The 25,968-nt window shown below is 52.0% G+C and overlaps 1 protein-coding gene across 2 annotated transcripts in view; it reads left to right on the top strand.

Annotated features, from left to right (window-relative positions):
• Positions 1 to 25,968, top strand: part of TMEM63B (transmembrane protein 63B) — a 48,898-nt gene that overhangs the window by 14,408 nt on the left and 8,522 nt on the right. Inside the window, exons 2-15 of one of the 2 annotated variants that reach the window (XM_056357170.1) lie at positions 14,311 to 14,509; positions 15,095 to 15,174; positions 16,886 to 16,924; positions 20,525 to 20,615; positions 21,432 to 21,469; positions 22,230 to 22,372; positions 22,663 to 22,714; positions 23,005 to 23,113; positions 23,659 to 23,729; positions 24,527 to 24,607; positions 24,737 to 24,860; positions 24,950 to 25,083; positions 25,227 to 25,364; positions 25,639 to 25,792. In XM_056357170.1, the coding sequence (XP_056213145.1) occupies positions 14,333 to 14,509; positions 15,095 to 15,174; positions 16,886 to 16,924; positions 20,525 to 20,615; positions 21,432 to 21,469; positions 22,230 to 22,372; positions 22,663 to 22,714; positions 23,005 to 23,113; positions 23,659 to 23,729; positions 24,527 to 24,607; positions 24,737 to 24,860; positions 24,950 to 25,083; positions 25,227 to 25,364; positions 25,639 to 25,792 (1,431 nt within the window). In that variant the 5' untranslated portion in view covers positions 14,311 to 14,332. The remainder of the gene's footprint in view (positions 1 to 14,310; positions 14,510 to 15,094; positions 15,175 to 16,885; positions 16,925 to 20,524; positions 20,616 to 21,431; positions 21,470 to 22,229; positions 22,373 to 22,662; positions 22,715 to 23,004; positions 23,114 to 23,658; positions 23,730 to 24,526; positions 24,608 to 24,736; positions 24,861 to 24,949; positions 25,084 to 25,226; positions 25,365 to 25,638; positions 25,793 to 25,968) is intronic. The other variant, XM_056357171.1, reaches the window with a different exon arrangement.

Here is a 25,968-nt window from a genome sequence, read left to right as displayed (position 1 = left end):
TGACTGGGGGTAGGAGCAGTTGCGCTTGCCTGGGAGCTCTCAGGAGGGTGGTAGTGGCTTGCAAAGTGCAAACTGAACCTCAAGGCTCTCATTTGAGGAGTGCAGGCTTTTCTTGATCTGCTGCTCAAATATGCAGCACCGTCTGGCCTTACCCTGTATTGTCCAGGTAGTGTGTTAAGCCATGTAAACCTATAGCTGCCTAGTGTTTTCCTGTGAAGTATTGGGCTGGCTCCTCTGAGCTGATTGAGATGCATTGGAAGAGCCAGGCAAAAGGCATCCCAGGAACAGCCTGACTGGTGTGTGAGGTGAGGTAGTGTGGCTGCACTTTCTCCACTGATAAAAAGCAGTATGTCCTGTGAGAGGCTTCTGCCTTATCTCCGGCATGTAAGCACGTGTCTTTCCACACCAAGATCTGAAAAGCAGTTGTTAGGAAGCCTCACCTCCATGCGTTAATAGAGTTCACCTCTGCTCTTGGCATCTGTAGATTGCCTGCGCTGGCAGGAGTGCAGGAGATCTTAGGTCATACAGCTGCTTGGGGAAACTGAGGGACCCAATGCTTTGGTGCAGAAGACCTTTTCAAAAGACCTCATAACAGCAATAGAGACGCAAAGGCCATGTTGGTGGTGTGGTAGTGTTTGCCAAGAGCCAGGCAAGCCCTGATGCTAATGATTGGTAGCAAGTCTGGCAGCAAGGTTCAGGTGTGTCCCACGATGTAAAAATGGGGTAACTAGGATGTTTGAGTGTTTGTTGATACAAACAGGAAAACTGAAGTTCACTGTGTAACAGTTGACACTTGTCAAACTGTTTTTATTTTAAAAACATTTTAAACTATTTGCTTTCCTCTCCTGCTGTGGGCAGTTTGGGCACCATGGGAGGGATGCCATGCTTGGGCACCATGTGCCGGAAGGAAACACGAAGCGAGAGGACAAGCTAGGATAACACATTATAGGGGTTTAAATACTTGGCCACAGCGTGACTGAAAGAGAACTCTTTGGCCTCTCAGGCTATGAATGCAAAGGAGTTGTGCTGTAGAGCAAGAAGACATCAGTACCATTCTCCTTGCAGTTCTGGCTGTGTCCATACTTGAGAGGTTCAGGCACAATACAGCTAGGAAGATGCTGACCACACAGAGACATCAGCCACGGAAACAGAGGCTGGAAGGGTGTGTTGGGAAAAGTGCCAGGTGTACAGAGCTTCTTAAGCTTAGCTTAATGAGAGCAGAGGCAGGTGAGGTGTCTCCTGACAGAAAAGGATCTTCAATCCCTTTGCTGAGAAGGGGGAGCAGTATTTTTGGAGGAGCAGCCAAAAGCAGAAGTAATGGAATCTGGAAACAGAATCAGGATGAATGGCATGCCTTTCAAGGCTGCCAGAACCATTTCCCCATGAAGAGAAGAAAATTTTCTGGTCTAGGATGATTTATTTAACCAGTCACTATGAAGTGTACTGCAGGAACCTATTTCTCATTATTAAAGAAAAATTCTGGTTAAGCTACTTGGTCTTTGCCAGTTCTGCCCTGCGACGCTCAACTGAGGCTGGGTTGAGAACCACTGCACATAGCTGGGGTTCGGAGAATGGTCTTGGAAAACAGCCGGTCCTTGAAGCAGAGTACAGTGCTCAAGCCTGTCCCTTTTTAGGTAAACACTTTAATTTAGCCATGTACTTAAGTTATCATGACTTCAGTGAGAGTATTTCAAGATAAGTATGTACTTAGGAGCTTTCCTGAGCAGGGGTGATTTCTTTTGCCTGAAGAGCCTTGGAGAAATATCTTTAACAAGCATTAGCCCATACAGCTGCCAAAGCTAGATTTGTGTTGGGAGAAATACTGAGTGGTAACCTCATCTGGGTTATTTATTAGTAATTAATCTCAGAATGCTATAATCTACTAATTGTTTTTCTATCTCTGCTCCTGTAATGTGTTTGTGAAGACCAGGCAAACTTCGCACCTCTAAGGAAAATTCTGGAGGAACTGCTTGGTGTTCTGTCGTGTTGTATTAAAGACCTCAACCACTGCTTTAACCAGTGATTTGTCTTTTCATGCAATACATGTGGTGTGTTGTCCTGATCCAGAAATGAGGTATGGAACAGCATGTTCACCCTCTGCAGCATGTGAACTATCAAACAACAGTTCAATGTTCTTAAGGTACCCTGATTGTCTTTGGGGTCCACTGGCTCCTCTTTATGTGGGTGTACTGCCCCTCCTGCCCACCTCTGTCATGCTGCACTTCACATCGATCCATACAGTCCGATGCCCTTTCCATGGGGAATATGGAAGGAAAACAGCCAGGAGTATGATCTCTTGGTGGAAACCTGTGGTGTGCTTTGGTGCATCCTGACAGTGTTGTGCTGTGTGCTGGTACCTGTGTCCAGGTGAACATTGGGGTTGTGGGTACAGGTTGACCTTCAAACTTCAAGGCTTCAGACAAGGTTGGAGACACAAGATCAGAGATGAGATTCACCCGAGGCTTGGAGCACCTCGACCCCAGCCATCAGTGCTATCATGCTGTTTTCTTTTGGCCTCAGAAGTCATCTATGGAAGCACAGAGCACAAAGAGCGCTTTGGGAGGGAGGGGTGGTCTAGGGAAGCATGGCCAGAAGAAGCAATGGGTCTTGGCTCCCACTGTGAAGATCAAGGCTGAAGGGCTTAGCCTGGCAACAGGGGCGGCAGGATGGGAGCAGCACAGTACTTCTGAGCATGGTCCCTCTCAAGGCTGCAGCTGTGGCTGCGATCAGGCAGTTCCCCACTGATCTGCACTCTATTTAGGGCAGTGCTTTCCATAGAAAGCAGCTTCCAGGTTACAGGCTGCCTTACAGCAGCTCCAGGCCATGATGTTTAGCTGTTCCTGGGTGTTCTCCAGACTCAAGCCCATGGAAGGCACCCATTGTTGTTTTTCTTTGTGCCATGGCCAGGAGATGATGTGGCTGCCTGGCAGACATGCCTGAGGGGGCTGCCTGGCGGGTATCCAGTCTTGGTTCTTCTGTGTGATGCTGGTCCATCTGGGCAGGAGGGCCCTTCCTGACCACCTCCAGTAGCCCTTGTTGCACAGTGTTTGGTGTGCTCCACATTGTTTCTGGGGTGACTTCCAAGCCATCTCCTTCATGTCAGGTCAGGGTTTCAGTGGTTCAGGAAACAAAGTAGGTGTGAGGAGCACCTTGGCTTCAGCTGGGCCTGCAGGCAAGAGGCATCCAGGTTACCAACTGCAAGTCTTAGTGGACTTTCATAGGCTTGATATTTGCTCTTGTGGAGCTGTGCTCCCTGGATAAACAGTGACTCAGAGCAGCTTTGCCCAGTTAAAGTACCGTTCCTTTGTTTGTCCTAACATTGAGATAGAGTCCAGTTGACATGAGGCTTGCACTGCCATGTCTTACCAAAAATTCAGCGCCTTCCTCCAAGTCAAGCAGCCACTCTCTCGCACGCTTTTATCTGCAGCTCTGGGAGCTGGGCTGCTTGTCTTGAAGTACCACTTCGGTGTTCCCAGTCTCAGCTAGATGCTGTTGTCTCTGTGCCCAGTGCCCAATCGGTGCTTTGTTCCCTATGTTCCCAAGCCAGGCCCAGCTCTTCTTGCCAAGCCCCACAGGGTGGAGGGAAACCATTGAAAAGAAGAGCCCGGTCAGCATCTCTCTCAAGTGCTGGTGACTGGCTGAGAGCCTGGCATCCCCGGCCTGGTGCATGCAAGTGACTCCTGCCTGCAGACCCCAGCCCCACAGTCGAAGGCAGGCAGAGCTGCCCTGAAAATGCAGGAGTGTTCAACCCTCATTTTTCCCAGCAGATAAAGGTTATTACGGAGCTGCCTCTAGATCAGATCCCTCTGGCAGCATCATAGCAAGCATTCTGCAGAAGAGGATTTGGGACATCTTTGGCTACTGATATGCCAAATGAGATCCAGTGGGTGTCTCTCTGTAGCATAGGTGAGGCCTTCGGGCGAGGACAGTCTCAAGGCTGTATTTAACGTCCATATTGAGCTCTGGCTGGGCACTGAATAAATAATAATGTTCATAGCAGAGCAAAATTGGTGTCTCACAGCTCCTGTCTCCCTTGTTAGAGTTCAGTAGCTGCTGCGACAGTGCATAAGGGGACCTGCATGCTGTAAAGCCTCAAGGTTTTTCCAACGTCACAATGTCCTAGTTCGGACATCCTTGTGGCCAAGGTTGCCCTGTTGCTCTTGGTTGTACTGGGTGCTGTGCTAGCCCTGTGCATAGAGCCCTGATGCTGTGCTGTTGGTTGGGCTGTGCTGCTGTTGCCAGAGCTCTGACTCCTGTCATGATTTCCCCAGCAGATGCAGAATGCTCATTCCTAGATGTCCTCCTATAACTGGCCTGGCTTGCTGGCCAGATCCAGACCACTCGCTGGGAGAGCCCTTTCCTGATGTCTGCTGTTGTTGAGGAGCAATTTAGTTCTTCTGCTGTGGCTGCCAAATCTATTCTCAGCATGCAGTCATAAAGGGAGCTCAATTCTGCCTGCTGCAGGGCTGTGATTATGTTGACCTTTGCTTGCCTGTGCTTTGGGTCCTTTGTAGACCAACCCTGCAAGGCAAGTGCTACCCTAGGAGTGTTGTGAGGAAAAGGCAAGGATGTCCCCAGCCTGAAAAATACAAACACTTGGAGCTGCAGTCTGTTTAAGGACTTTTGAAAAGAATCAGCTTTTATTTGTATAGGAAGGGTGCAGGTGCTTGGGTTTGGAGTTCCTGTTGTTGCGGGAGCAACGCTGAGAACCTGCTCCAGGTGGAGGTCATGCAGCATCCTGGCTGCTTGCCCCCCAGTGCCCACAAGGGAAGGCGTTTCCCTCTAGGCTCCCTGATTTTACATCCCATGTGTTTCCTGCTGGATGAGAGAGCCAGGCTGGTGGGCTCTCCTTTGCGAGTGCCAAGCTTCCTCACCTTCTGATGTGAAGGAGGGTTTTTCAGTGTGCTGCTAAGCATCATCTCCAGGGATGCTGCTCTAAGCAACTCATGCACCCGCTTTGTCACCATTCCCAAACTTATGCACGGTTTCAATTTTCCTGGATCTCTATGGAGCACTTGCTAAAAATAGGGTCATGAAGCCTCAACCCTGTGGTGCATGCACCAACAAGTGGTGGTGTCAGTGCTTAAGGTAAAAGGACTGGGCAAGAGAGAAGCTTACCTCCAATAACTTCTGAGTGAGCAGCTTGCATGCCTCAGAGTAAGGAGCAGGGATGCTCCCAGGGCTGATGCAGTAGGGTATCCCACCAGCCCTTGGTGAGGAACCAGCTGTGGAACCCTGAGGGGCAGCTTGGATAACTCTGAGATCCTCCTTGCCACTGTGAGGTGACTTGCATCACCAAGGGTTTCCTTGGTGGGAACTGCTGATAACACTGTGTAGGTAAGCGATTGCAATCATGCCCAGCAGACAAAAATTCCTTTGCCTTTGAGTACTGTGCTGCAAGGAAGTAAAGGCTCCTGTCATGCAGAACTGAGGAGGAGGAGACGGTCAATGTGACCTTGAGAGACAAGCTCAAAACCATGGTTTTGGGATAAGTGTGCTTCACTCAAGAGGAAAAGCTGGGTGCAGGTGAGAATACCCAGTCTGTGGTGACTGGTAGAGGACAGATATGGGGCATGAGGGAAGGCAAGTATGTTAATACTCCCCTATGCACAAGAGCATTAAGATCAGAGATAAACAAGAAGCTCTTGAGATGAAGTGAGCTTACTGATAAACAAAGGAAAAAGGGATGAGAGCTGGTGTTGAGAGGTGGTGGAGTCTCCATCCTCGGGTTTAGTAAATGTCCATTGGGAGTTGGTAGAGTTGCTACTGCTGGCATGTTGGGTGATAGGTGAGGAAGCCCTGTTTTCTGGGACTTACTCCCAACCAGGGCTTGGTTGCCATATGGCCAGTGCTTTGCAGAATATACAGTGTGAAGTCCAGTGCCTCGTCAGTCTCACCACTCAACTTATTTTTGTTGCGTTTTCTGTATCACTACCAGTATATGCCTACAGGAAACAAGGGAAGCCAAACAGCAAATGGTAGTTCTTTATAGACTATAAAGTACAAGCTGGCAGACAAATTATTTCTTTCTGATAGATTTACAGCCCAGGAGCTTGAAGGCAAAGTGACAGGTAGATATATTTGGAACTAAAGTGTTTGATTCGGTGACTCATGAAATCTAACACTCAAAATTTAATGCAAATCAGGTTGCCTGTGACTCTGCCGTGCAGAGTGAGAGCTGATTGATGTGGAGAACTGTTGGATAGGTTTGAGCTTCCTCTTAATAGCAGAGGAGGAGACAGGCCCTTGCTGTGGACTAGGGTGGGGACACATGGATGGAACCCTGGGGGTGTCCATGTGGTGTCAAGACTCCATAGTGTTTTTCCAGGAGGCAAGCAAGATGGGACTGGGAACCTCTCCTTAGTGGTGCAGACATGCCAGGTGCCACAGCTGTGCTGGTTCCTTGTAGCAGTTGGGCTGCCACCTTGGCAGCAGAACTGCAGTTGGGTGCCACACTTGCATTAAACTTCTCTGGACAGGGAGGGGACACACTATCAGCCCTTTCTTGATAGACAGGGACAGACGCCCCTTGCCCAGGAGCACCTGGTCCAAAGGGATGTGAAGACTCAGGCAGGAGGGCAGCAAGGTGCAACATGGGAGCAAGATGGCAGAGCCAGAGAAACTAAGGACAGATTAGCCAGCTGAAATAAGATGACCATGAACTACAGTGTATTAGGGTTTTGAGCTGTGGTACAGCTCCTCTTGGCATGGTACGTTATGTTCAGGCCACCATATGACCAAAAGCACTACCAGCAGATTGGAGGGAGTTGCTGTAAAAGAGACATAAAAAAAAAAAAAAGACATAGCTGTCTGGAGCTAAATCTGTATGGCTTGGCAAGGCAGACAGTTTCCAGTGGGTGAAGGCAGCTTGAAAGGTTTTGCTGATGTTTGAAGGCAAGATTTTGTGATGGACTAATCTGGATGATCTTGAAAGGGACAGGAGTTGAGAAATGGGCATGTTCCCTAAGCTTCATGGGAGTTAGTGCCGAAAAGCTGTTCTCCTTATTGAAAGTCATGGATGAGAAAATAACTTCCAAGAAAGAAGTGTTATGTGGCCTGGTCAAGGGAGGACTGTCAAGATGAAGTTGTGGAAATAAAATGGCATGGTTTCACCTGAAACTTGAAGATTTCCCTGATGGTGAGATTCCCCAGCTTGTGTTTTTTCCCAGGGGAGTTCTTCAGGCAGCCCTGTCTCAAGCCTTTGAAATGAAGGAGCAACCCAGTACTGAGCCCCAGGAAGTAAGCGGGAGTCTCCAAAACATCTGTGTCTCTTCAGTGTCACCCTCTAGCAGGTTCAGGACAGTGTTGGGAGGAGTTCCCCTCCTCCTTTAAGGTGGGGAAGCCATGTTTCCTTCGTGTTTTGCTTATGAACTGATCTCTGTGGGTCTTGGTTGCCTTTAGGAGGAAGTTAAACCTAGGTTTCTCAGGGATCCAAAGGCTCCCTGCTGTTACCATCTACTTCCATCTCTGCCAGGCACCATCCCAGCACAGATGAGTCACTTGTGTGGTTGGCTGTGCTGGGAGCAAGACCGGGGTTCCTGAGCAGCAGGGTGTACACAGCCAGCAGTGTGCAAGCTGTGGCAAAGTGGACGTCTGAGCAGCGTGGGGCCAGGAGCTAGCCATGACAGTGAGGGTACCTGCCACCACTGGGACTGGAAGCTGATGTACACAAAAAAAAGTGTGATGCCCTTTGCTGGTAGATACTTGAGGCCTGATACAAAGCCAGCTGGAAGGACTTTGGACCCAGGGCAAGGGTGCACTTAGTTTTTGCTCTGAAGAAGCTGACCTTGCCAGATAAAAGCTTTGGAGGCCTGGTGTCTGCTTGGCTAGCTCATACAGATGACAAGGCATGCAGAGGAGCTTTGTATGTTGGCTGGAGGTGATGGAGAGGAGATAGAGATGCAGGGCTTTGGCAGGCCCTCCTCCTTCCTGGTGATACAGGACTGATCCCTGTTGTATACTCATTGGTGCTTTGCCCAGGCTTGTCTGAAATGCACCGGTAGCACATTTGCTTCTTTGATGCTTTTTTCCCTTGGCCTGCAGATCATGTTCCTCCTTGCTGCACCCAGCACATCAGCACTTCTGTCCCTCAGCTGCCTGAAAGTCCCATGCTAGGTCTGAAGCATGGTGCAGGGCAGCTTTCCCACCACTCTGTCTGCAGCAAAAGTGCTATTTACCCCTTTTCTCTGCTGCCGTACTCTGAGAAAGACTTTCTGCTAATTTGCCAGCCCCCTCTTCCCAGTCTTTCCTGAGGCTTTTCCCTGCTCACTTTCCAAGAGTTGGACTGTTCTTCCTGTGGTCTGTTCATGGCTGAAAGTGGTTTGCACGGAGTTTTGCTGGGTTTTGCCATCAAGGTGCAGGTAACCTAGGTGACTGGTGGGTGAAAAGGCTTCCTCAACCTTTGGTGCCAGCAGCTGTGTGAGGGTCCCCAAGTGCCCAGTGTAGGCAGGTCTGTGCTGCCCTGGCAGGCAGGGGCTCAGGGTGGCACATCCTCCAGGCTTCGGTCTCTGGCGTCACAGCATGGATCACCTATGGTGCTTGGGAGATGAAGGGGAACCCCAGAGGAGCAGGTCTGCAAGGTACAGGCCATGCCCACGGCACCCTCAGGAACCAGAATGCACCTCATCTCCCTGGACATCATGTCCTGGATATTTAGAAAATCTTGGGTTGTTTGTGGGTTTGGGTGGTTTGTTTTTTTAATCTGGAAATACCCCAGACATGCTGGGTATCCAGCTGCCTGTTTGTGTGCCCCCAGCCTGTTGTGAGACTGTCACATTTCCATAAATGAATGCTTCTGTACTGGAGCACAGTCTCACTGTTCTAATTACAGATGGGGTTATTAACATTTAATGGTGAGAAAACAAATGAACGTAGCTTGTGTGCTTACGTCACTCTGGCTGCAAGTGCAGGCGTATGCTTTATTGATTTATATTTTTCTGCAAGCATTTCTCAGGTCACCTCCTCGTGTCTGACTGGAAGAACACAGCTAGACACTTGCCCATGTTGATGCTTTCATCTGCTTGTAAGATGGCTGTCCAGCTTCTGCACCACTCCTGCTTGAATCCTAGCAGAGTGCTTTCTCTTTTTATTTCCTCCTGGTGCCAGGGGTTTGGCAGAGGATGCAAGTGCTGGACATGAGGGGCAAAGACTCCAGGGTGAACTGGTGAGGAGAATGGGAAATACTCCATTTGGGAGGGCCCACAGCACTGTTTTTATCACATGCCCTGGCCACGCTGTGCTGCAACAGAGTTCAGCGTGGGGCAGGCAGCCTGCTCCATGGGCACCTCCTGGTCCCCTGCCCTGCAAGAGCCCCTTGGGCCTCTATCAGGTGTCACCCCCTGCCCAGGCTGTGGGATGACTCTGCAAGCATCCTGATGCACGTGTCTCATCCTGCAGGCTGAGACACAGCCATGGAAGGGCCAAGGCATGTCATCATGGCCTTCCCAGCACTGCCTTCTTCCCTCTTTCCCTTTGCAATGGACAGATGGGAGTGTGGAGGTTTGCTTGACTCCTACATGGGTGCTCATCCAGAGGAAAACCCAGCAAGCTGTGCTGATCTGCAGTCCAAGGACAAAGGCAAGGAGAAGGAGAGCTGCTGCCCTGCTGGGTCTGCCAAGCCCTCGAGAGCAGCAGTTCCCAGGGCTGCGTTTGCACGAGGCTTATCAGGTGGGAGCTGGGCTGGAGGCTGCATGCACTGCAGCGCCTGGTGGGATGTGCTTTAGGGACTTCAGCTAGGAAGTGGGATGTCTCTGCTCCTGACGCATGGGGCAGTGTAGACACACTGTTCCTGCTGGGGATGTGGAGGCTGTGGTGCAGGGCAGGGAGCAGTCTTTTCTGGGGATGGGGGAAGTAGGGGGACTGCTGTTCCTCCGTCTCCTCTTCCTGCTGCTTATAGAGAAGGGGATGGAGTCCAGTATTGCTGAATAAGAGCCAAAAATGCCTATGCCTTTTGGCAAGTCTTTCTACACTGAACTTGCTGTTTTGAGGAAGTCAGCATTTAAATGCACAGAGTGCAGGAGGGGAAGGCCCAGGGGCTTGCATGGGACCTGGTTTGATGTCCTGCTCCTCTTACTGCCTACTTGGCCCCGCTGTGTGCTGTAGTGGGAAGCCATGCTTGCAGTCAAGAAAGGGCTTGGATACGCTGGGCTGGTTCCCACCACCCCAGCCCTCACAACAGTTTCTCACCAACTCCCTGCACCTTAGCTGTCTTGATGTGCAGGAGCTCATGCTGCTGTTAGCATCTCAGCCCAGGTGGAGCCAAGCTTGCCCTGTCCCGCAGCCTGAGAGGGGCAGGAGGGACCAGGAAGGGCACCTTCAACCATGTCTTGGTCCAGCACAGCCTGTGTGGTCACAGGAGCTCTCTTACCTGCAACAGCAGCATAGGTGTAAGGAGACATGCAGAGTCTTTCCCCAGAGGTGGGCAGTGGGATGTGAACAGAAAGCTTAGCAAAGCCGTCTCTGCCTTGGGTGGAGGCAGGGCATCTGATGTGTATTTGGGGAGGGGGGGCAGCTGTTGATGGAGAAGTTCCCCTCTCCCTCCCACACTGCTGGAGGGGATTTCCTTTCGTAATTGGGCAGTACACTGCTGCGTTGCAAGGCTGTGCTTGCTCAAGCGCCACCTTTCCTCCCTGCCTGAACTTTGCTTAAAACACTACACCCAGTTTTGGCTGCCTGCAGGACCAGCCCTGCACTTTTGCAGTATAGGGCACATTGCAGCATGCCCTGCCTGGTGGGGGCAGAGGTTTGCACATGAGGTGCAGACTGAGCATGACGACAGAGATATTGCCAGGCCCACAGGTTGCACTGTGCCTGGCAAAAGTAGCCAGCCTCTCGCTCAACTGATAAGCACCTGGAAAAGGTCTTTGGATGAAGGATACTGGGTAGGCACTGTCAATGAAACCTGCAGAGATGCTCACCAAGCTTTTTCTTCGTTGCCTAACCTGTGTTGTAGCATCAGAGGAAGCTGAGCACCTTGGTGGGTCTGACCTGAAGTGATGTTGATGGCAGGTCACCTCTAGCCTGTAGCTGGGGGAGCTGGAAGGACAGAAGTGCTCTAGACATCCCTTGAAGAACATCCCTTCAAGCTTTCCCAGCCTTCCCACACGCATAAAGCACCTCTGTCTCCATGGGGAGCCCCTTCTTGTGCTTACCAGCTGGATGGGGAGGTTGCATACCTAAGGATGGTGCTGACTGCTGCTGTGCCGTCTGGTTGGGCTGATGAAAAGGCCATGTAAGCCTTGGGCATATATCGCAGCTTTTCCGTTACTGGGTGTTTGCTCTGGGTTACTGGAGAGGCTAGGAAGGTTTATCTCCAGTCCCTTCCAGACCATCCTCTAGGCTTCAGAAGAAAAATCCATCTCTGGGACCTGTCTCTGTGAAATGTGGCTTAAATTACCCATAAGCCTGCAAAATTTGTCTTGAACATGTAATAGTTTGTATAAATAATGATTATGATAGTGTTGTGAGCAGTATGAGCATATGAGCTTCATTTCTTTTAGTAAGGTGACTGGAAAATGGGGCTATAAAACATGCAGGAATGAGGTAAACAGTTTGGTCTCTGCAGAGGAAAATCATACTTTCCTGATTTGTTGCAAGTCTTTCAGTACTTTGGTAAAATAATAGGTAATATTCGGCCAGCTTGTGTAACTTGCTTGGATGTTCAGAAAACCTCTGAAATTCCCCACAAAACTGTTAAAAGAAGTGTCCACTGGAGGAGATGTAGAGTCCTGTATCAAAAGCTGGCTGAGGGTCCACAAACAAGGCCTAGGAGCAAATAAGCAATTTCAGTGTGACAAGAGCAGAGGGATGAGGTCCTTCACTATTAATGACGCAGAAAAGGTAATGTCCAGAAAGGTACCCAAAATCTGCCGATACCCTGAGGGCATTCAGATTTGTCAAGATGAAGTGACTCTAAAGTAACACCATATGAATCAAGAGTGGTGTGAGGCGATGAGAAAGGGGTTACTGAGAAGCGTGCAGCTGCGCGTGTTGGAAGGAATGATTTGTTCCGAGACATGGCTGGCTTCTGAATTACCGTGACTACTCGGGGCCGCAGCATTGCGGGCCAGTTACAGAGATGCTTTTCCTCAATACGCAAAGATGCTGTCGGAGAAGTAAGTCATGCTCAGCTGCACGAACAGTAGTGTAAGGAGAAATGCTGAGAGCATCAAGATGCTGTTCTGGCAGTCAAGGTCATTTCCCTATTTAGGATATTGTATGTGGTTCTGGTCATCTTTCCATAGGGTCAGAAGAGAGGATATATTGGGGATGTGCGGTGAGAGTGGTTAGAGCTGGAAGACACCTCGTGACACGGGAGGGAGGGGGCACTTAATAGTAGTGAGCTTAGTAGGTCTAGAAAAAGTGAAGGCTTTTCTTTTAGCCTTTTCTCACTGTGCAAGGAGAACTGAAGGTTGTGGAGTTGCAGTGGGATCATAGTCTTTCATTCAACATCTGGAACTCATTGCTGCAAGACACCATTTACAACCTAAAAAGTTTACAAGATTCCCAAAAAGAGTAATGGCAAGGTTTTTCACTCTGCAATGAGTCCATCGAGACTGGCACTTTGGAGGTAAAAGCAGAGGGGTATAACCATTCACACTCCAAAGCACATAACTTTCCTTTGGTGAGCCCCTTCCCATTCCTTCCCTGGAGCATTCCACATCTGTCATTGATTCAGCTAGGGTGAATTATCCTGCCTGGCTTCCCACTTGGTTCCCAGCTGTTATCTCATGGCTTGGCTTTCTTCTCCTGCTTTTCTACTTCTTTTTTTCGGCTCCTGGCAGCCCTGCTCCAGCCCTGTACCTAGGAATATCTCTTAACAGGCTGCTTGGGTCAGCCAAATTGGAAAAGCCATGCCCTTTAGTGCGTGTACCTAGCTGGGCCTTTGCTTGCCGTGGTGCCCTTTGTCATTGGTTTTTGCAGCTGTGCATCCATGCCAGCTGTGCCAGGAGGGATAACTTTGAAGCCAAGCTCTCTAGGATGCCACAGTAAACAGTTTGGTGGTCATTATCCAGTCAGCATTGGGCTGTGATGCTGATAAATATCTGCAGCCAGGCAGGAGATTGCCAGGATATACCTGTGATCCGGAGGGAAGAGCCCCGTGCCCTCTCTGCTAATGTCACCATCCAACACAGAGCTAGAAGGTCAGGGCTGGTGGCAGGGTCCGTCTCTGGGACAAGAGGCTGAAACCGACACAGGGCAGGCAGCATGGTGGCTTCCTTACACTTTGGGCAAGTGATGGCTCTTTTGCCCAGCCCACCAGGATGGTATTTCTGGGTAAGCAGCCCCTGAGCATTGCCCAGAAGGGATGCTGTGCCTTTCTGCATCGTATGTGGTAGTAGTGAAGGATTTGGGCTAGTGGTTGGGTGCTAGATAAGAGGAGTGGTTCACGAATCGGCAGCCTTAGTAGATCTTTCCATCTGTTGTCACTGCTTCCTTCTGCAGCTGCTGGGGTTTTCTGTCCCCTGTTCCACAAAGTGGTTGTGTTTTCTGCTGTTGACTTGTCATTTCTAGAGCATCCCAGTCATGCTCAATTTGCATTTATTCATTGCTAGCATGGTCCTCTCTGTGAGTTGCTATGCACAGGAGGAAGATCTCCTGGTGTCCAAGCAGTGATGCTGACCCATACCCAGTTGTGGGTCTTGTAGCAATTTGGGGAGGTAACTGAAATAAATATTTGACCAGCTAAATGGCAGAGCCTAAGCCTCCTCTCCTCCTTCTGTGTAGTCGCATCTAAATGGGTCCAAGTCAGAGGAAGGAAAGAAGACAGGCAGGGATGTAACCAACTCTGATGGGTGCCCTGGGGCTGAGGCCTGCAGTGAGCAGAGTGTGGTGATTAAGCCTAATAAAGCTAATGGCATGCAGCCAGGCAAAGGAAGTTGTGGAATCATGATGCAGCAACTGTCCGTAGCAGTTTGTTTCCATCATCCAGGTGTGACTTCACGCCCCCACCACCCCACCCTTTCATTCCTTCCTGTACTTAAACGTTCTCCCTGCTGAGGGAGAGAGGCTGAGACACCATGTCCTCAGGAAGAGGAGTAGTCTGTGAGAACGAGGTGCACCTAAATGATGTGTCGGGGAACAAAGAAGGGAGCTCTGGGACTGTGTGGTGGGACCACAGCTGCTGAAGCAGCTGGGCTCTTCCAGCACTCCCCAAACTCAGTAGGCTTCTCCAGATGATCTTGTTCCCAGGGAAATCCTGTAGCACAGAGGAGCCTGAGGTAGCAGGCAGGGCTGGCCCCTAACTCCAGCAGGGCTATGCTGTTGTCCAGCTGGTGTGTGTCTAACCAGGTGTTTCTCTCCTTTCCCCAGGGAAGACGATGAAGCTGTAGAGATGCTTCCCTACGTGATCGCCACCCTGGGCTCAGCAGGGGCCGCATGCAAGGCCTCCACATGCAGCAACAGCACCAAGGACTACTGCTACAGTGCCCGCATCCGCAGCACTGTGCTGCAGGGGTTGCCCTTTGGTGGGGTGCCCACTGTCCTAGCCCTTGACTTTATGTGCTTTCTTGTAAGTCTACCTACTGTTGCTTTAGCACCTTCTCCCCTAATTAGCTGTGAAGGGAGGACTGTGGTTGAATGGTTAAGAGTTGAGGGCCCCAGGTACCATCCCTGACTCTGCTGCTGTCTGACTTTATGGTCCTGATTGTGTGGCTTAGTCACTATTGACTTAACTCCAATACCACCACAGTGAGCCCGTGGAAGGGTGTTGCAAACTTTTGTAAGGACATGGGTAAGGTTAGGTCAGTCCTGCATCCCAAAACTCCCACTTATGGTGCCAAGTCCCTGCAGCTTTACCTACCAAAAGGCTTTGGTTGTTCCTGCTTAGAAACTGCAGGACCACAGATGCTGTAGGCATAATCTTGCCTCCCTGGGACCTGAGGGTCTTTTGAATCCTGTGCCTAACTTAGCTACTGTGTGTTGCATCCTGGACCTCTGCCTTCCGTAGCCATCAGGATAGTCTGCTTTTAACAGTCCTGGGGAGCTTGTGGTATCCTGTGGTCTTGGTGTGCTGTTAGCTGAGCAGTTCTGTCCCCTCCTACCATCCCTGTTCCTGTGGCTCTCATCTCACAGCTCCTCCTTTTCTCTCTTCCAGGCACTGTTGTTTGTCTTTTCAATTTTGCGTAAAGTTGCTTGGGACTATGGACGCCTGGCCCTGGTGACTGATGCTGACAGGTAAGCATGGGAGAGGGGCAGGAAAACAAGGCATGAGCGGTACCCTTCTTCGCTGCAGGGCAGAAGGGATAAATCGCATGTGCTGGAGGCAGCTGGGGAAGAGAAGCAAGCATGCCAGTATCCCCTGAGCTCCAGGAACAGGAAGAATCCCTGTTTACCAGCTTTTTTGTTACAGCATCCTTCTCTTGACACAGGGAATGGTCCCTGCTGTCTCCATATCACTTACAGTCCCTACAGTGACACAGGTGTGCAGGGACCCTTACAGAGGAACAGCAGATGGAGGGAGAAGAGAGGAAAAGAGGTCACAGGAAGGGTGAGAGCTGCCACAGTGAAGTCTTTGTTAAGCCTCTGAAGGTGTCTTTGTGGCTCTGCTGGATGCAGCTCTTGTTAAGAGCACTTGAAAGTGGTAGGCTGAGTTTCCAGGTGAACTACTGCTGTGCTAATATTAGTTTAGCTCATGTCCCAAGTGCTGATGAGTTGATCTGGGTATGGATCCTTCCTGCCCAATACATTCATGGGCTACAGTGTCTGTCAGCAAAAGCTGGGGCCCATTGGGGATGGCAGCTCCACAGCAGAGTGAGATGCTATACTTGTTTTTGCTGTCAACAGCAGGAAGGCCAATGATTACTTATGCCACTTCAGAACAAGGAACTCTCCTTGATTAAGCTAGAGGAGTTGTGCAAGGTAGTCAGCCTCTCTGCAGCAGTGGTTTGCTGTGCCAATGGTACTTTTTCATGTGCTGGAGGCCAAGTGTGGCTTCTGAAGGCTGCCTTTGGTAGGTGGTTCTTCCTCTTGATCACCTGCACACCCAAAGGCTCAGATGGGGCTGAGTTCCAGCCTCTTTGGTTCCTTTGGCAATACAGATTCAAGCAAGCTGCTCTTGAGCACTCCCTGCACAGCAGTGGGAAGAGTAAGAGTTGTTTTCTTTCAGCACCAAACAAGTAACTCTGCTGGTTTAGCTAAATGGTCCTGGATAGTGTCAGAGAAGTAGCTGTGTCCCTGTGGCTCCTCTGCTCCTCCTTTCCTGGCCTGGCTGGGGAAATGAGCAGTGCGGGGGCATTAGGGGAAAGCGAGGAGAAGGGAAGCTCTGACCTTCAGTGGGGAGAAAGGGATGGCCCTTCTTAGAGGCTGTGCTTGAGCACCTTGGGTGCAAGGGAGTGCAAGCAGTGGCTGCGTGCAGAAAGTCAGAGGGGCACCAGCTATTTGGTGAGGGAGGGCTGGTAAGCACAGCACGAGGAGAGGGACAAGGGCTGTGGATCACCAGGACCAGGATCCCAGGGAGGAGTCCCTGCTGCTTGGCCCTTCCGTGGGGTGGGATGAGCATTTCAGGAGGGTGGGATGTAAGTGTCTTGGCTGTCTGGGTTGGAAGGAGGGGTGTGGAAGGGGAGCTCAGGTGGCAGACAGTTCCTGTCCCTCAGGAGCTCCCTGGGATGCCCATGCTGTGGAGCCAGGCTGCCTTCCCAGTGAAGCCAGCTTCCCTTTAGCTGACAGCAAAGCGCTCTGCTGCTGGGCTGGTGGGGACTCCGGGTTGTTGTGGCTTGGGGCAGTGCTGGGCTCTGGAAGGAAGGTCTTCTCTAGCCTGACCATTGGCAGGTTTCTGTTCCTTAGGATGTTGTGGAGCCGTGTTGGGTGCATAGCTTCCTGCAACAGAGGAGACACAGCACCTGCTCCCCTGGTTGTAACCTTTCCCTTTCTGTTTCTGTACCCCCAGGCGCCGACGCTGGCAGACGGAGCGAGAGGAGCGGGAATAGTATGTTGTTTTTTCAGGGTCTTGTTTCTTCTCTCTTTCTTGCTCTCACTCTTTCTCCTTTTCTCTTGCAGTTTTCTGTCTTGCTTCTGAACTAATCTAAGTGGCTGGGAGTTTGGGTGTGGATTTGTGCTCTTCTCTTTTCCTCCCCTTTGTGTCAGCCACTACCACAGCTGGATGCACCCTTTGTTTTCCCCTAGAAGTCCTTAAAGACTCCTTGAGGGCAGCAGTGCCAAGGAAGTCCCAGTCCTGGCTGAGGCAGAGGGTGCCACATCACATACCCTGCACTACCTACCCATGTGCAACTATTCTGCCTTACAATGGAGAAAATAAACCTGGTTGCCTGAGCCTACAGCACTCTTGGGTCACCCAGGTACAGGGGAGCCTCCTTTGCCTGGCCTCTCCTGTGTGAGGGTGCCGCAAGGGCTGTTCCCATGTTAGCTGCAAGGTCAGGCAGATGCACAGAGACTATCTGGCAGGCAGTTGGAAAACTCCTTTTTCTTTTACCCCTTGAAGCTGCTGGGACAAGGGCAAGCATTGGCCCTTGTCCCTCACCACCTACCCCTGGCTGGCAGCACACCCAGCAAGGCAGCACCTTTGTCGTTTCTCTCCTTGCAGAAGCAAACTTCCTGCCTCAGTGCTGCTGAGAGCATCTTCTGGCACCTTGACCTGGCATTGCCCATTAAGCACAGCCATGGACCTCCCTCTCTGCACTTTCCTCTTTCTTGCTGCTTTTATGCCTAAGAGCATCCCCCGTGCCTTGCCGACTGGCTGGGTGGTACGTGCTGCAGAGGAGATGATCAGCTGGTGGTGCAGAGTCTGCAATGGTCGCTCCAGCCAGGCTGGCACACGCCTGAGGCTGGGGCAGCAAGCTGCAGCCTCACTTCTCATACTCCATTGCTTGCAAAGCAGGGGCCTGCCACTGCTGTTGCCTTGAGAGGGTACAGGGATGCTCCTGGTTTTGTAGTTGCTCCTTGCCCCCAAAGGAGGAGAGCAGTCAGAGCTGTGAAAACAGAGGTGGTAGTAGCTGTGGTACATGGCACAGAGGGGACCCCTCACTCGTGCTTGAGCGTTTCATTGGTGGTTGGCCCTGCTTCAGGTGTGTCTGGCAAGTTTTCACTGCTAATACCTTGTGAGGGGAGTAAGGCAGAAGTAGCAGAGCTGTCATGTTCTGAGGCTTTTCAAGGGGGCCACCTCAGTTTTCCTCATGAGTGTTTGTGTCTCTCCAGGGGACCACTTCTTCCTGCTGCCATTCTTCATCTGAGCTTCATGGAGCTCTCTGCTGACATCCACCCCACCCTAAACATACTGCTTGAGCCGGAACAGTGTTGATAGCCAGAAACTTCCAAAAGCCTGTGGAGCTCAGCAAGGAAACTTTGTCCTGGCTGTGCTCCTCCAAGGCTGGTGGCATCTTCCCGTTCCAACTGTTCTCTGCTGGGACGCAGTGGTAGGTGGTGGGTTAGGGACATGTGTATGCCACCTGGTGCTCCCAGCCCTTGAATGTGCAGCATCACTCTTGGTGTAGGAGGGGATCCTTCTGTGGTGTGTCCCTTTGCCTGAGAACCAGCAGGTTCTGCCCCTTGCCAGGGCTCGTGGTAGCTATCCAGCGCTCTTAATTGGTGACTTAGTCTGTACCAGGAGTCATGGCAACCTGCCTGCACCTCTGCGTGTAAGGACAGCGATCACAGAGCCCTGTGGGGCTTGCCACCCACGCAGCCACCTCCTGCCTCGCACTGCCACAAGCCCTTTCCATGGCATGCCTGGCCTCCCCTCCTGGAGCCTGTGATTCCCTTGGCCTGAGGCTAGCCATGCCTCAGACCCTGTCCTTCTTGCGGCAGGGCTGGCACCAAACTTGGGGTAGCAGGCAGGGTTCCACCACAGTCTTCCTGCAGTTTAAGGCAACCTTGCCTCCACCCACTTGCTTTGTTAGTGCTTTGCTTTAAAAAGCCTCCGCCTAAGTGCAGGTACCGTTGGAGCTCCCTCTTCAGCTTCCCATTTAGGCGAGGTTTGGCCTCCTCTGTCTTCCGAGCACTGCAGGTCATCCTGATTATCATCTGCATCCCCCTGAATGGTGCTGAGTTAGCCTGGTCATCTCATACCATGGCACTCCCCTCAGTTGTTCCCTCCTGTGCTGCATCTGCTGCCACTGTCCTCTGCTTTTCCAGTACCGATGAGCCAAAACCACACAGTGTCATGGTGCTGGGCTCTCCTCGGGGCTGCAGACAGCAGGAATTTGCCCCTGCTCCTGCACCCAGCTGCAGCATCTCTGGGATTTTTAAAGGGCTGAAGGTCTGAGAGCTTGATTGAAGCTTCCTCTGTCCTTCCAGCAGAGCAAGGTGTCGGGCCACACCACTGTCTAATCTGCACTGCTGTAGTCCCATGACCTTCAGCTAATCTCCTTTCCTTTTCTGTGTTACTTCCAGCTAGGGACTCAGCAGGTGCTGCTCTGCTCTGAGGGAGGCCACGTGTCCATCCATCTTTCCTTTGGCAGGGTCGTCAGGGACTTTGCTTGTCTTTCTTCCCATAGTGTCATCCCCCTCATCTCTAGCACTTCTCTTAGCTGCTGCTTCTCCAGATTCTTGTCCATCTGATCTTCCTGAGCCTGTACTGGTTACAGGGAGACCATGTTTTCATCTGGGGTTCTTCATTTGCTTCTAGCCTTCAGATCAGCCATATCTCTTCTTGTACCTCCAAGATCCCAGCCTGCTGTTGTCATCTTGCAAGTGCTATTTAATTTAGGTCTCTGGACGATTTTCTTGTCTCCTTTGCCAGCTGCACGCTGCCTCCATTTGTAGTGGGGGCTGTTGTCTGTCTTGAATGCTTCTGCTGCAGGTTCTTCATCTAGGTCTCTGCCTGTGCCTGGAGTAAAGAGTTCTGGGATATTCACCTCTCTTGCTTTCCTGTCCTTTAGCCTGTAGTCATTCATTTCTAGCAGTCTGCCCTGCTCCTGCTGGAGGGATTTCCAGGCAGGAGGCTCAACTGAGGCTGTGGAGCCCGTTGGGCTGAGCCTGGTCCCAGGCAGCACAGCCACTGGGGCTCAGCTGCGTTCCTTCTCCCGGGTTTCCCTGCACTGAAGTACTAAGGGCAGGGAGGACTGGTGTAGCGGAATATTATAACCCACCAGACTCCTGGCCTTCCTCTTGCCTAAGGTGAGTGAGGCCCTCCAGGATGGGAGCTGCTGCCGGCACCTCTCCGGAGTGCCGGGGCTGCCGCCTCGTGGCTGCACTGGAGCCAGAGGGGCTGTGGCACCCTCTGGTTCCCACCTTCTGTCCTCTATTTAAACTAAACAGGCCTCAACTCTTTTCCATGGCAGCTGCTGCCAGCCCGTCTTCACAGGGGCTGCTGTGTCAGGCGGGTGCCTCTCGGAAGGTGCTGAGCGAGTAGCCTCCATGGCCAAGCCCATGGGAGCTGCCAGGCTCGGGCTGCCGTCTGAGGAGGGGTCTCTGCTTACTGCTACCTCTGCTCTCTGATCTCACCTCTCCCCATCTCACTGGGGCAAACTGACCTGAATTAACCTCTGATCTTCCGGGTGTTCTTGGTTCCTGCCAGGCTGCCTCCTTGCATCTTCTAACTCTCTCCCTCACCTCCCACTTGTCATTTTAGCGTAGCCTCCGCCCTCCACTCTGACAACCATGACCGCTACGAACGCCTCACCTCTGTCTCCAGCTCTGTGGACTTCGACCAGAGGGACAATGTGAGTAGTAGCAAGAGTCAAAACACCTCACCTTTGAGTGGCCAGGAGCCCACAGCTTGTCTGAACCAAGGATTCTTCAGAAGAAACACTTTTTGCCCATTCCCAAGCCTTAAGTCCCACACCTTGTCGTGTGTGTGTGTGGTATGGAGCTCAAGGAGACGTAACTAAGCACACGTCTAGAAGCCACATAAATAAGTAGGCTGTACATTCCTGTGGCTTAACGGACATCTGTCCAAACTATCATCTCAGCATTACAAACAGTACTTGCCAGCTCCTCCTCACACCATTGTCTACCTCTACTGCTGTATTCTTCTCTAAAGGGGAGTTACAGTTCAGCAGGACAACAAGGTGTGATGGATAGGTTGTGAAGCTCCCAGGAAATACTTCTCCCCAAGATGTCCTTTGAGAAGCACTGGCTTGGCCCAGCCTGCCTTCTTGGTCCCTGCAGAGCTCCTCTTGTCCAGGATGATGGCTAAAGTACCTGTGTGGTGAATTTTCTGGCTATCCCTAGGCTGTGGAGATCTTCCATGCTAGCCAGGAGCCCATGGGTTGCCTGGGAGGTTGAGCTGCTAGTTGGTAGGGGACAGCCGCATGGCGGAGTCCAGCCTGTGTTGTGCCCCGTGGAGTAGCACTGTCATCTCTTTCACCTTGGCCCATCTATGGCTCTGCACCTCTGGGTGCCTGTGGTCTGTCTCTCCCTGAGCCGTGTCTGTGGAGGTACAAGGACACCGGCCTGGTCCCTGAGCCTTTGAAGGAGGGAGCAGGGATAAGGGAACACAGAGTGATGCGAGACCCTCCTGTCTCTGTCCTGCACAGGGTTTCTGCTCCTGGCTGACGGCTATCTTCAGGATAAAGTAAGTGCCCCAGGACCTGCGCAGGGGGACCCACACGGGGAAGGAGGAGAGGCAATGTGGGGCACTGGGACACCTAGCACAGTACAGCTGTGTGAAGTTGCTGCCCTTGCTGCAGCCCCTTCTCTGAAGAGCACAAGCAAATTGGGTCCCCAGAGAGGACGAGCAAAGACGGGACTAGATGATGAGTCCTAAAGTTAAAACTAAGGTCACACAGTGAGGCTGTGACAGAGAAGAGCACCCAGCCGCCAGGTCTCCTCTGCCTTGGTCCCATCTCAGAAACACTGATCACTGCTCTGCAGAGATGCCCCTCTCCCTGAGATTCCTGCTAGGGACACTGCTGTCCAAGGAATGGCTGCAAAGAGGGAACTGGAAGATGCAGGGAGATACCCCCAGCCTGATGATGCTCAGGAGTAGTCTCCTGAGCACGTCTTGTCTTCAGAGCATTGTGGGATAATCTCAGCAGGAGAGGCAAGGCCCACCAGAAGGGTGTGAGGTGGGGTTTGCTCATGTCCAGCTGCCTGTCCTGGGGGGCAGGGGCATGGGTACTGGGGCAGCAGTAAGCCTTGTGCAGGCAGGTTTCTGCCCAGGCTTTTCAAGGCTGGTTCTGGGCTCCCTACCCCGGGGCCTGGACACAGCTCTGTAGGGCAGAACCAGGGGTGCCGTGTGTTCTCGAACCAGGAGGGGAGCCATGACCCAGTGCTTTTCTCCAGCACCCAAGGGAACGTAGAAGATTGCCTGACAGCTTTTCTCTCCCTGGCAGGGATGACGAGATACGGGACAAGTGCGGGGGTGATGCAGTGCACTACCTGTCCTTCCAGAGGCACATCATCGGGCTGCTGGTGGCTGTGGGTGTGCTCTCCGTGGGCATTGTGTTACCTGTCAACTTCTCAGGGGACTTGCTAGGTGAGAGCAGGGAGCCTTTGGCTGGGCTGGGGGAGTTGCTTTTGACACTGTCTCCCAGACCACTGGGGAGCTGTGGAGAGCAGGACAGGACTAACACAGACAAATCCTGGCTGCTTTTGAGCCATATGCTCACATTATGCTTTTGAGCATAATGCATCCAGAGGGTAATCCTGAGCAGTGTGGGGTTTTGGGGTGTTCTGCAGTTGAGACTTCTGCCGTAGCCCACCCTAGTGGTGCTCTGTGCCACTCGCTGTAAGTGAACATGCTTGTGTCTGCCTCTTTCTCCCCAGAAAACAATGCCTACAGCTTTGGGAGGACAACTATAGCGAACCTGAATTCCGGGTAAGTGTGGGTAGGGGTGGGATAGATAATTGAGGCCCTCAGGGGTTATTTCATAAATGTCCGCTTGCTACAGAGGCTCACCTCCTTGAAGGTTGCATGTCTGCCCCTTGCTGTGAGGCTGCTGTCCCTGCTCTAATTTCCAGGCTGAGCTCCTGGAATTTGGTTGTAGGGCATGTGGGTGCCATGCTGGTTACACTGCTTGTGGCCCCAGCACCTTCAGGGCCTGACCAGCCACACGCAGACTTGTAGTGGTAAACTTGCATTGACTTTTGTGGTCTCCCTTGTTACAGGAATAACCTGCTGTGGCTGCACACGTCCTTTGCCTTCCTGTACCTGCTGCTGACAGTGTACAGCATGCGCCGGCATACCTCCAAGATGCGCTACAAAGAGGATGACTTGGTGAGCAGGATCTGGCCATTCTCCTAGGCGCATTTTCCCATGCCCTTCTGTCTAATCAGGTGGCCTTTGAGAGAGTGCTGAGGACCCCCCTTCCCACAGCAATTTGGGGCTGTCTTGTTCTGGCTGCTCTCTTATTCTGCCTGTCCAGAGGTAAATCTCCTTCAGAGCAGCAGCCCTGACTGCTTGTGGGGAGACAGGAGAGGCCTGCGCTGTGTGAATCTGTGGGGGACCCTATGCCTTCCTCAGGAGTTGCTCCAGCTGCTTTTGCCTCCTTCATTTCTGAAGGGTAGACCCTGTTTCTGTTCAGGCAGCTGCAGTGTAAGCCCCTAGCCTGGTAATCTGCAGTGCACCAGGATACCAACAGCTAGTGGAAGCATAGGAGATGGGGAGCTCTGGGTGCTAGAAATGATGGGGCTGCCCTTCCCCATCACTGACCTGAGCCTTAGCCTTGGGGTTTTGCTGTAATCCAGTCTTCCACAACATCTGCATCTACCTGCCCTCACCTCTCTTTTTTTTTTTTTTTTTTTTTTTTTTTTTCCATCCAGGTTAAGCGAACTCTCTTCATCAATGGGATTTCAAAATATGCTGAGCCAGAGAAGATCAAGAAGCATTTTGAGTGAGTCTCACTGTGTCCCTAATTAAACGCTGCTTGGTAATGGGGGTGGTTTTATTGGGGTAGCGCTAGTGGAAGGGCAGTAATATATTGAGAGCAGAAAGCTAGTCAAAATCGGTGAACGCTTTTATTTTGGGTATCTCACTTCTGTTTTTCTGCACAAATCTTTATCTGAATGTGCAGTGTCCTTCGGATATGCCCAGCTATCTCTTGCAGAGCCATAGGGGGTCAGTGGTAAGCAGTGGACAGGACATGTCCAGGTTCAGAGATGAGGTGCAGGTAGGAGGCGCTCAAGCAGTGACTACGGGATGTTGTGGTTCTGCTTCTGCTCTGGTCACAGACTTGTAGAAAAGTGTCTTTTCCTTTTTTAACAAAAAAAAATAAATACATTCCTTTTCCATCAGGACTTCAGTGAGCACACAGTCACCACCATGTTTAGAAGCACCAGGGGGAGAGGAGAAATTATTTTTACTCTCTGGGAGCCCTTCTACCTCTTTTCAACCATAAGCCCTGTGGCCCATGAAGGCAGAGAAGGGGGTGTGGGGTCAGAGGGGTTACTTTCTGCCACAGAGCAAAAGTCCAAAGAGACTCCTTGTGCCAAAGCCCGGGGGATGTAGTATTTGCCCCATGTCTTGCTGCTTCTGTAAGGGCCTACTGGCTCCCCCGCTTCCCGCAGCAAGCTCTTGCTGTGTGTCATGATTCTTGGCCCAGGGCAGGAGCGAAGTCTGGGATGTGTGGGGTTTGCTTGAGGGTACAGCCTTTGGTGCCAGATGTGATGAGCTGGTGCTTCGCATCCACAGGGAGGCCTACGCCAACTGCACCGTCCTAGAGGCCCGTCCCTGCTATGATGTGGCCCGACTGATGTTCCTCGATGCGGAGAGGTAACCCTGGTCTGGATGAGAAGTCAGGGTGTGCTGGTCCTGCGGGCTCCCCCTTCAAGTGCCACAAGAGCTCTTCTGAGCTGCCCTCTTTCTTTCCTCCCTTTCTTCTCTTCTGCTCTCCTGTTTCAGGAAGAAAGCTGAGCGTGGGCGAATCTACTTCACCAACCTGCAGAGCAAGGAGAACACACCATCCATGATCAATCCCAAGCCCTGCGGCCATCTGTGCTGCTGTGTCATCAGGGGCTGTGAGGAGGTGGGGGGAGAGCTGGAGATGTTGGGTGGTGGGGCATGTGGGGGCTTGGGTCCCCAGGTCTCTGCTCTGACCCCTATCCCCCTGCCCAGGTGGAGGCCATAGAGTACTATACCAAGCTGGAGGAGAAGCTCAAAGATGACTACAAGAGGGAGAAGGAGAAGGTGAATGAAAAACCTCTGGGGATGGCCTTTGTCACCTTCCACAATGAGACCATCACAGCCATGTGAGTGCAAAGGGTCCTGTCCTCCCCCAAAAGGTGACCTGTCCCAGCTCTCACCTTAAACCAGAGGAATGCCAGCACTAAGGCATGCTCCTCAGCTTGTCCTTGCCAGGCCTCTGTGTCAGCACCTACCTCTTCTTCTGCAGAATCCTCAAAGATTTCAACGCTTGTAAGTGCCAGGGCTGTGCATGCCGTGGGGAGCCCAGGGCTTCCTCCTGCAGCGAGTCCCTCCACGTCTCCAACTGGACCGTCAGCTATGCCCCTGACCCACAAAACATCTACTGGTGAGCAGCTCTGTGGGGCTCACTGGGCCCTGCCGATGAGAGAGGGGTGCACCTTCTCTTCCTCCCCATCTGCTCCTCTGGTGACTGAATGAGTTGTTCTTGCTGAAGCCCAGCCGGGCTGAGCTAGAGGTCTGATCTGACCTGGAGGAGGAAGGCATAGGGCTGACACCTCAAGTGCTATTCGTGCAAGCTGGGCCATGGTGTGCACGTGAGGCCCTGGACCTGCCCTTTTCCTCCATGCAGCCATCCTGATGCCCTCCTTTCCCCCTCCCAGGGAACACCTCTCCATCCGGGGCTTCATCTGGTGGATCCGCTGCCTCGTGATCAACGTGGTCCTCTTCATCCTCCTCTTCTTCCTCACCACACCTGCTATCATCATCACCACTATGGACAAGTTCAATGTCACCAAACCCGTGGAGTACCTCAACGTAAGGCCTTTGGAGATGGGTGCAGGATGAGTAGCATGGGAACCACACTGAGGCACAACAGCCCTGGAGGGTAGGGAAGGAGATTGCCCGCATTTCCCAGGTCCTGTCAGCCTGACCATGAGGGGGGGGTGCAGCGGCAGCCGTGGTGCGGGGGGCTCAGCATCAGCAAAGACAGC

Source organism: Falco biarmicus, chromosome 12 (assembly GCF_023638135.1).
Source record: "Falco biarmicus isolate bFalBia1 chromosome 12, bFalBia1.pri, whole genome shotgun sequence".
NCBI classification, from domain to species: Eukaryota; Metazoa; Chordata; class Aves; order Falconiformes; family Falconidae; genus Falco; species Falco biarmicus.
This window is presented reverse-complemented; position numbering and strand designations above follow the sequence as displayed.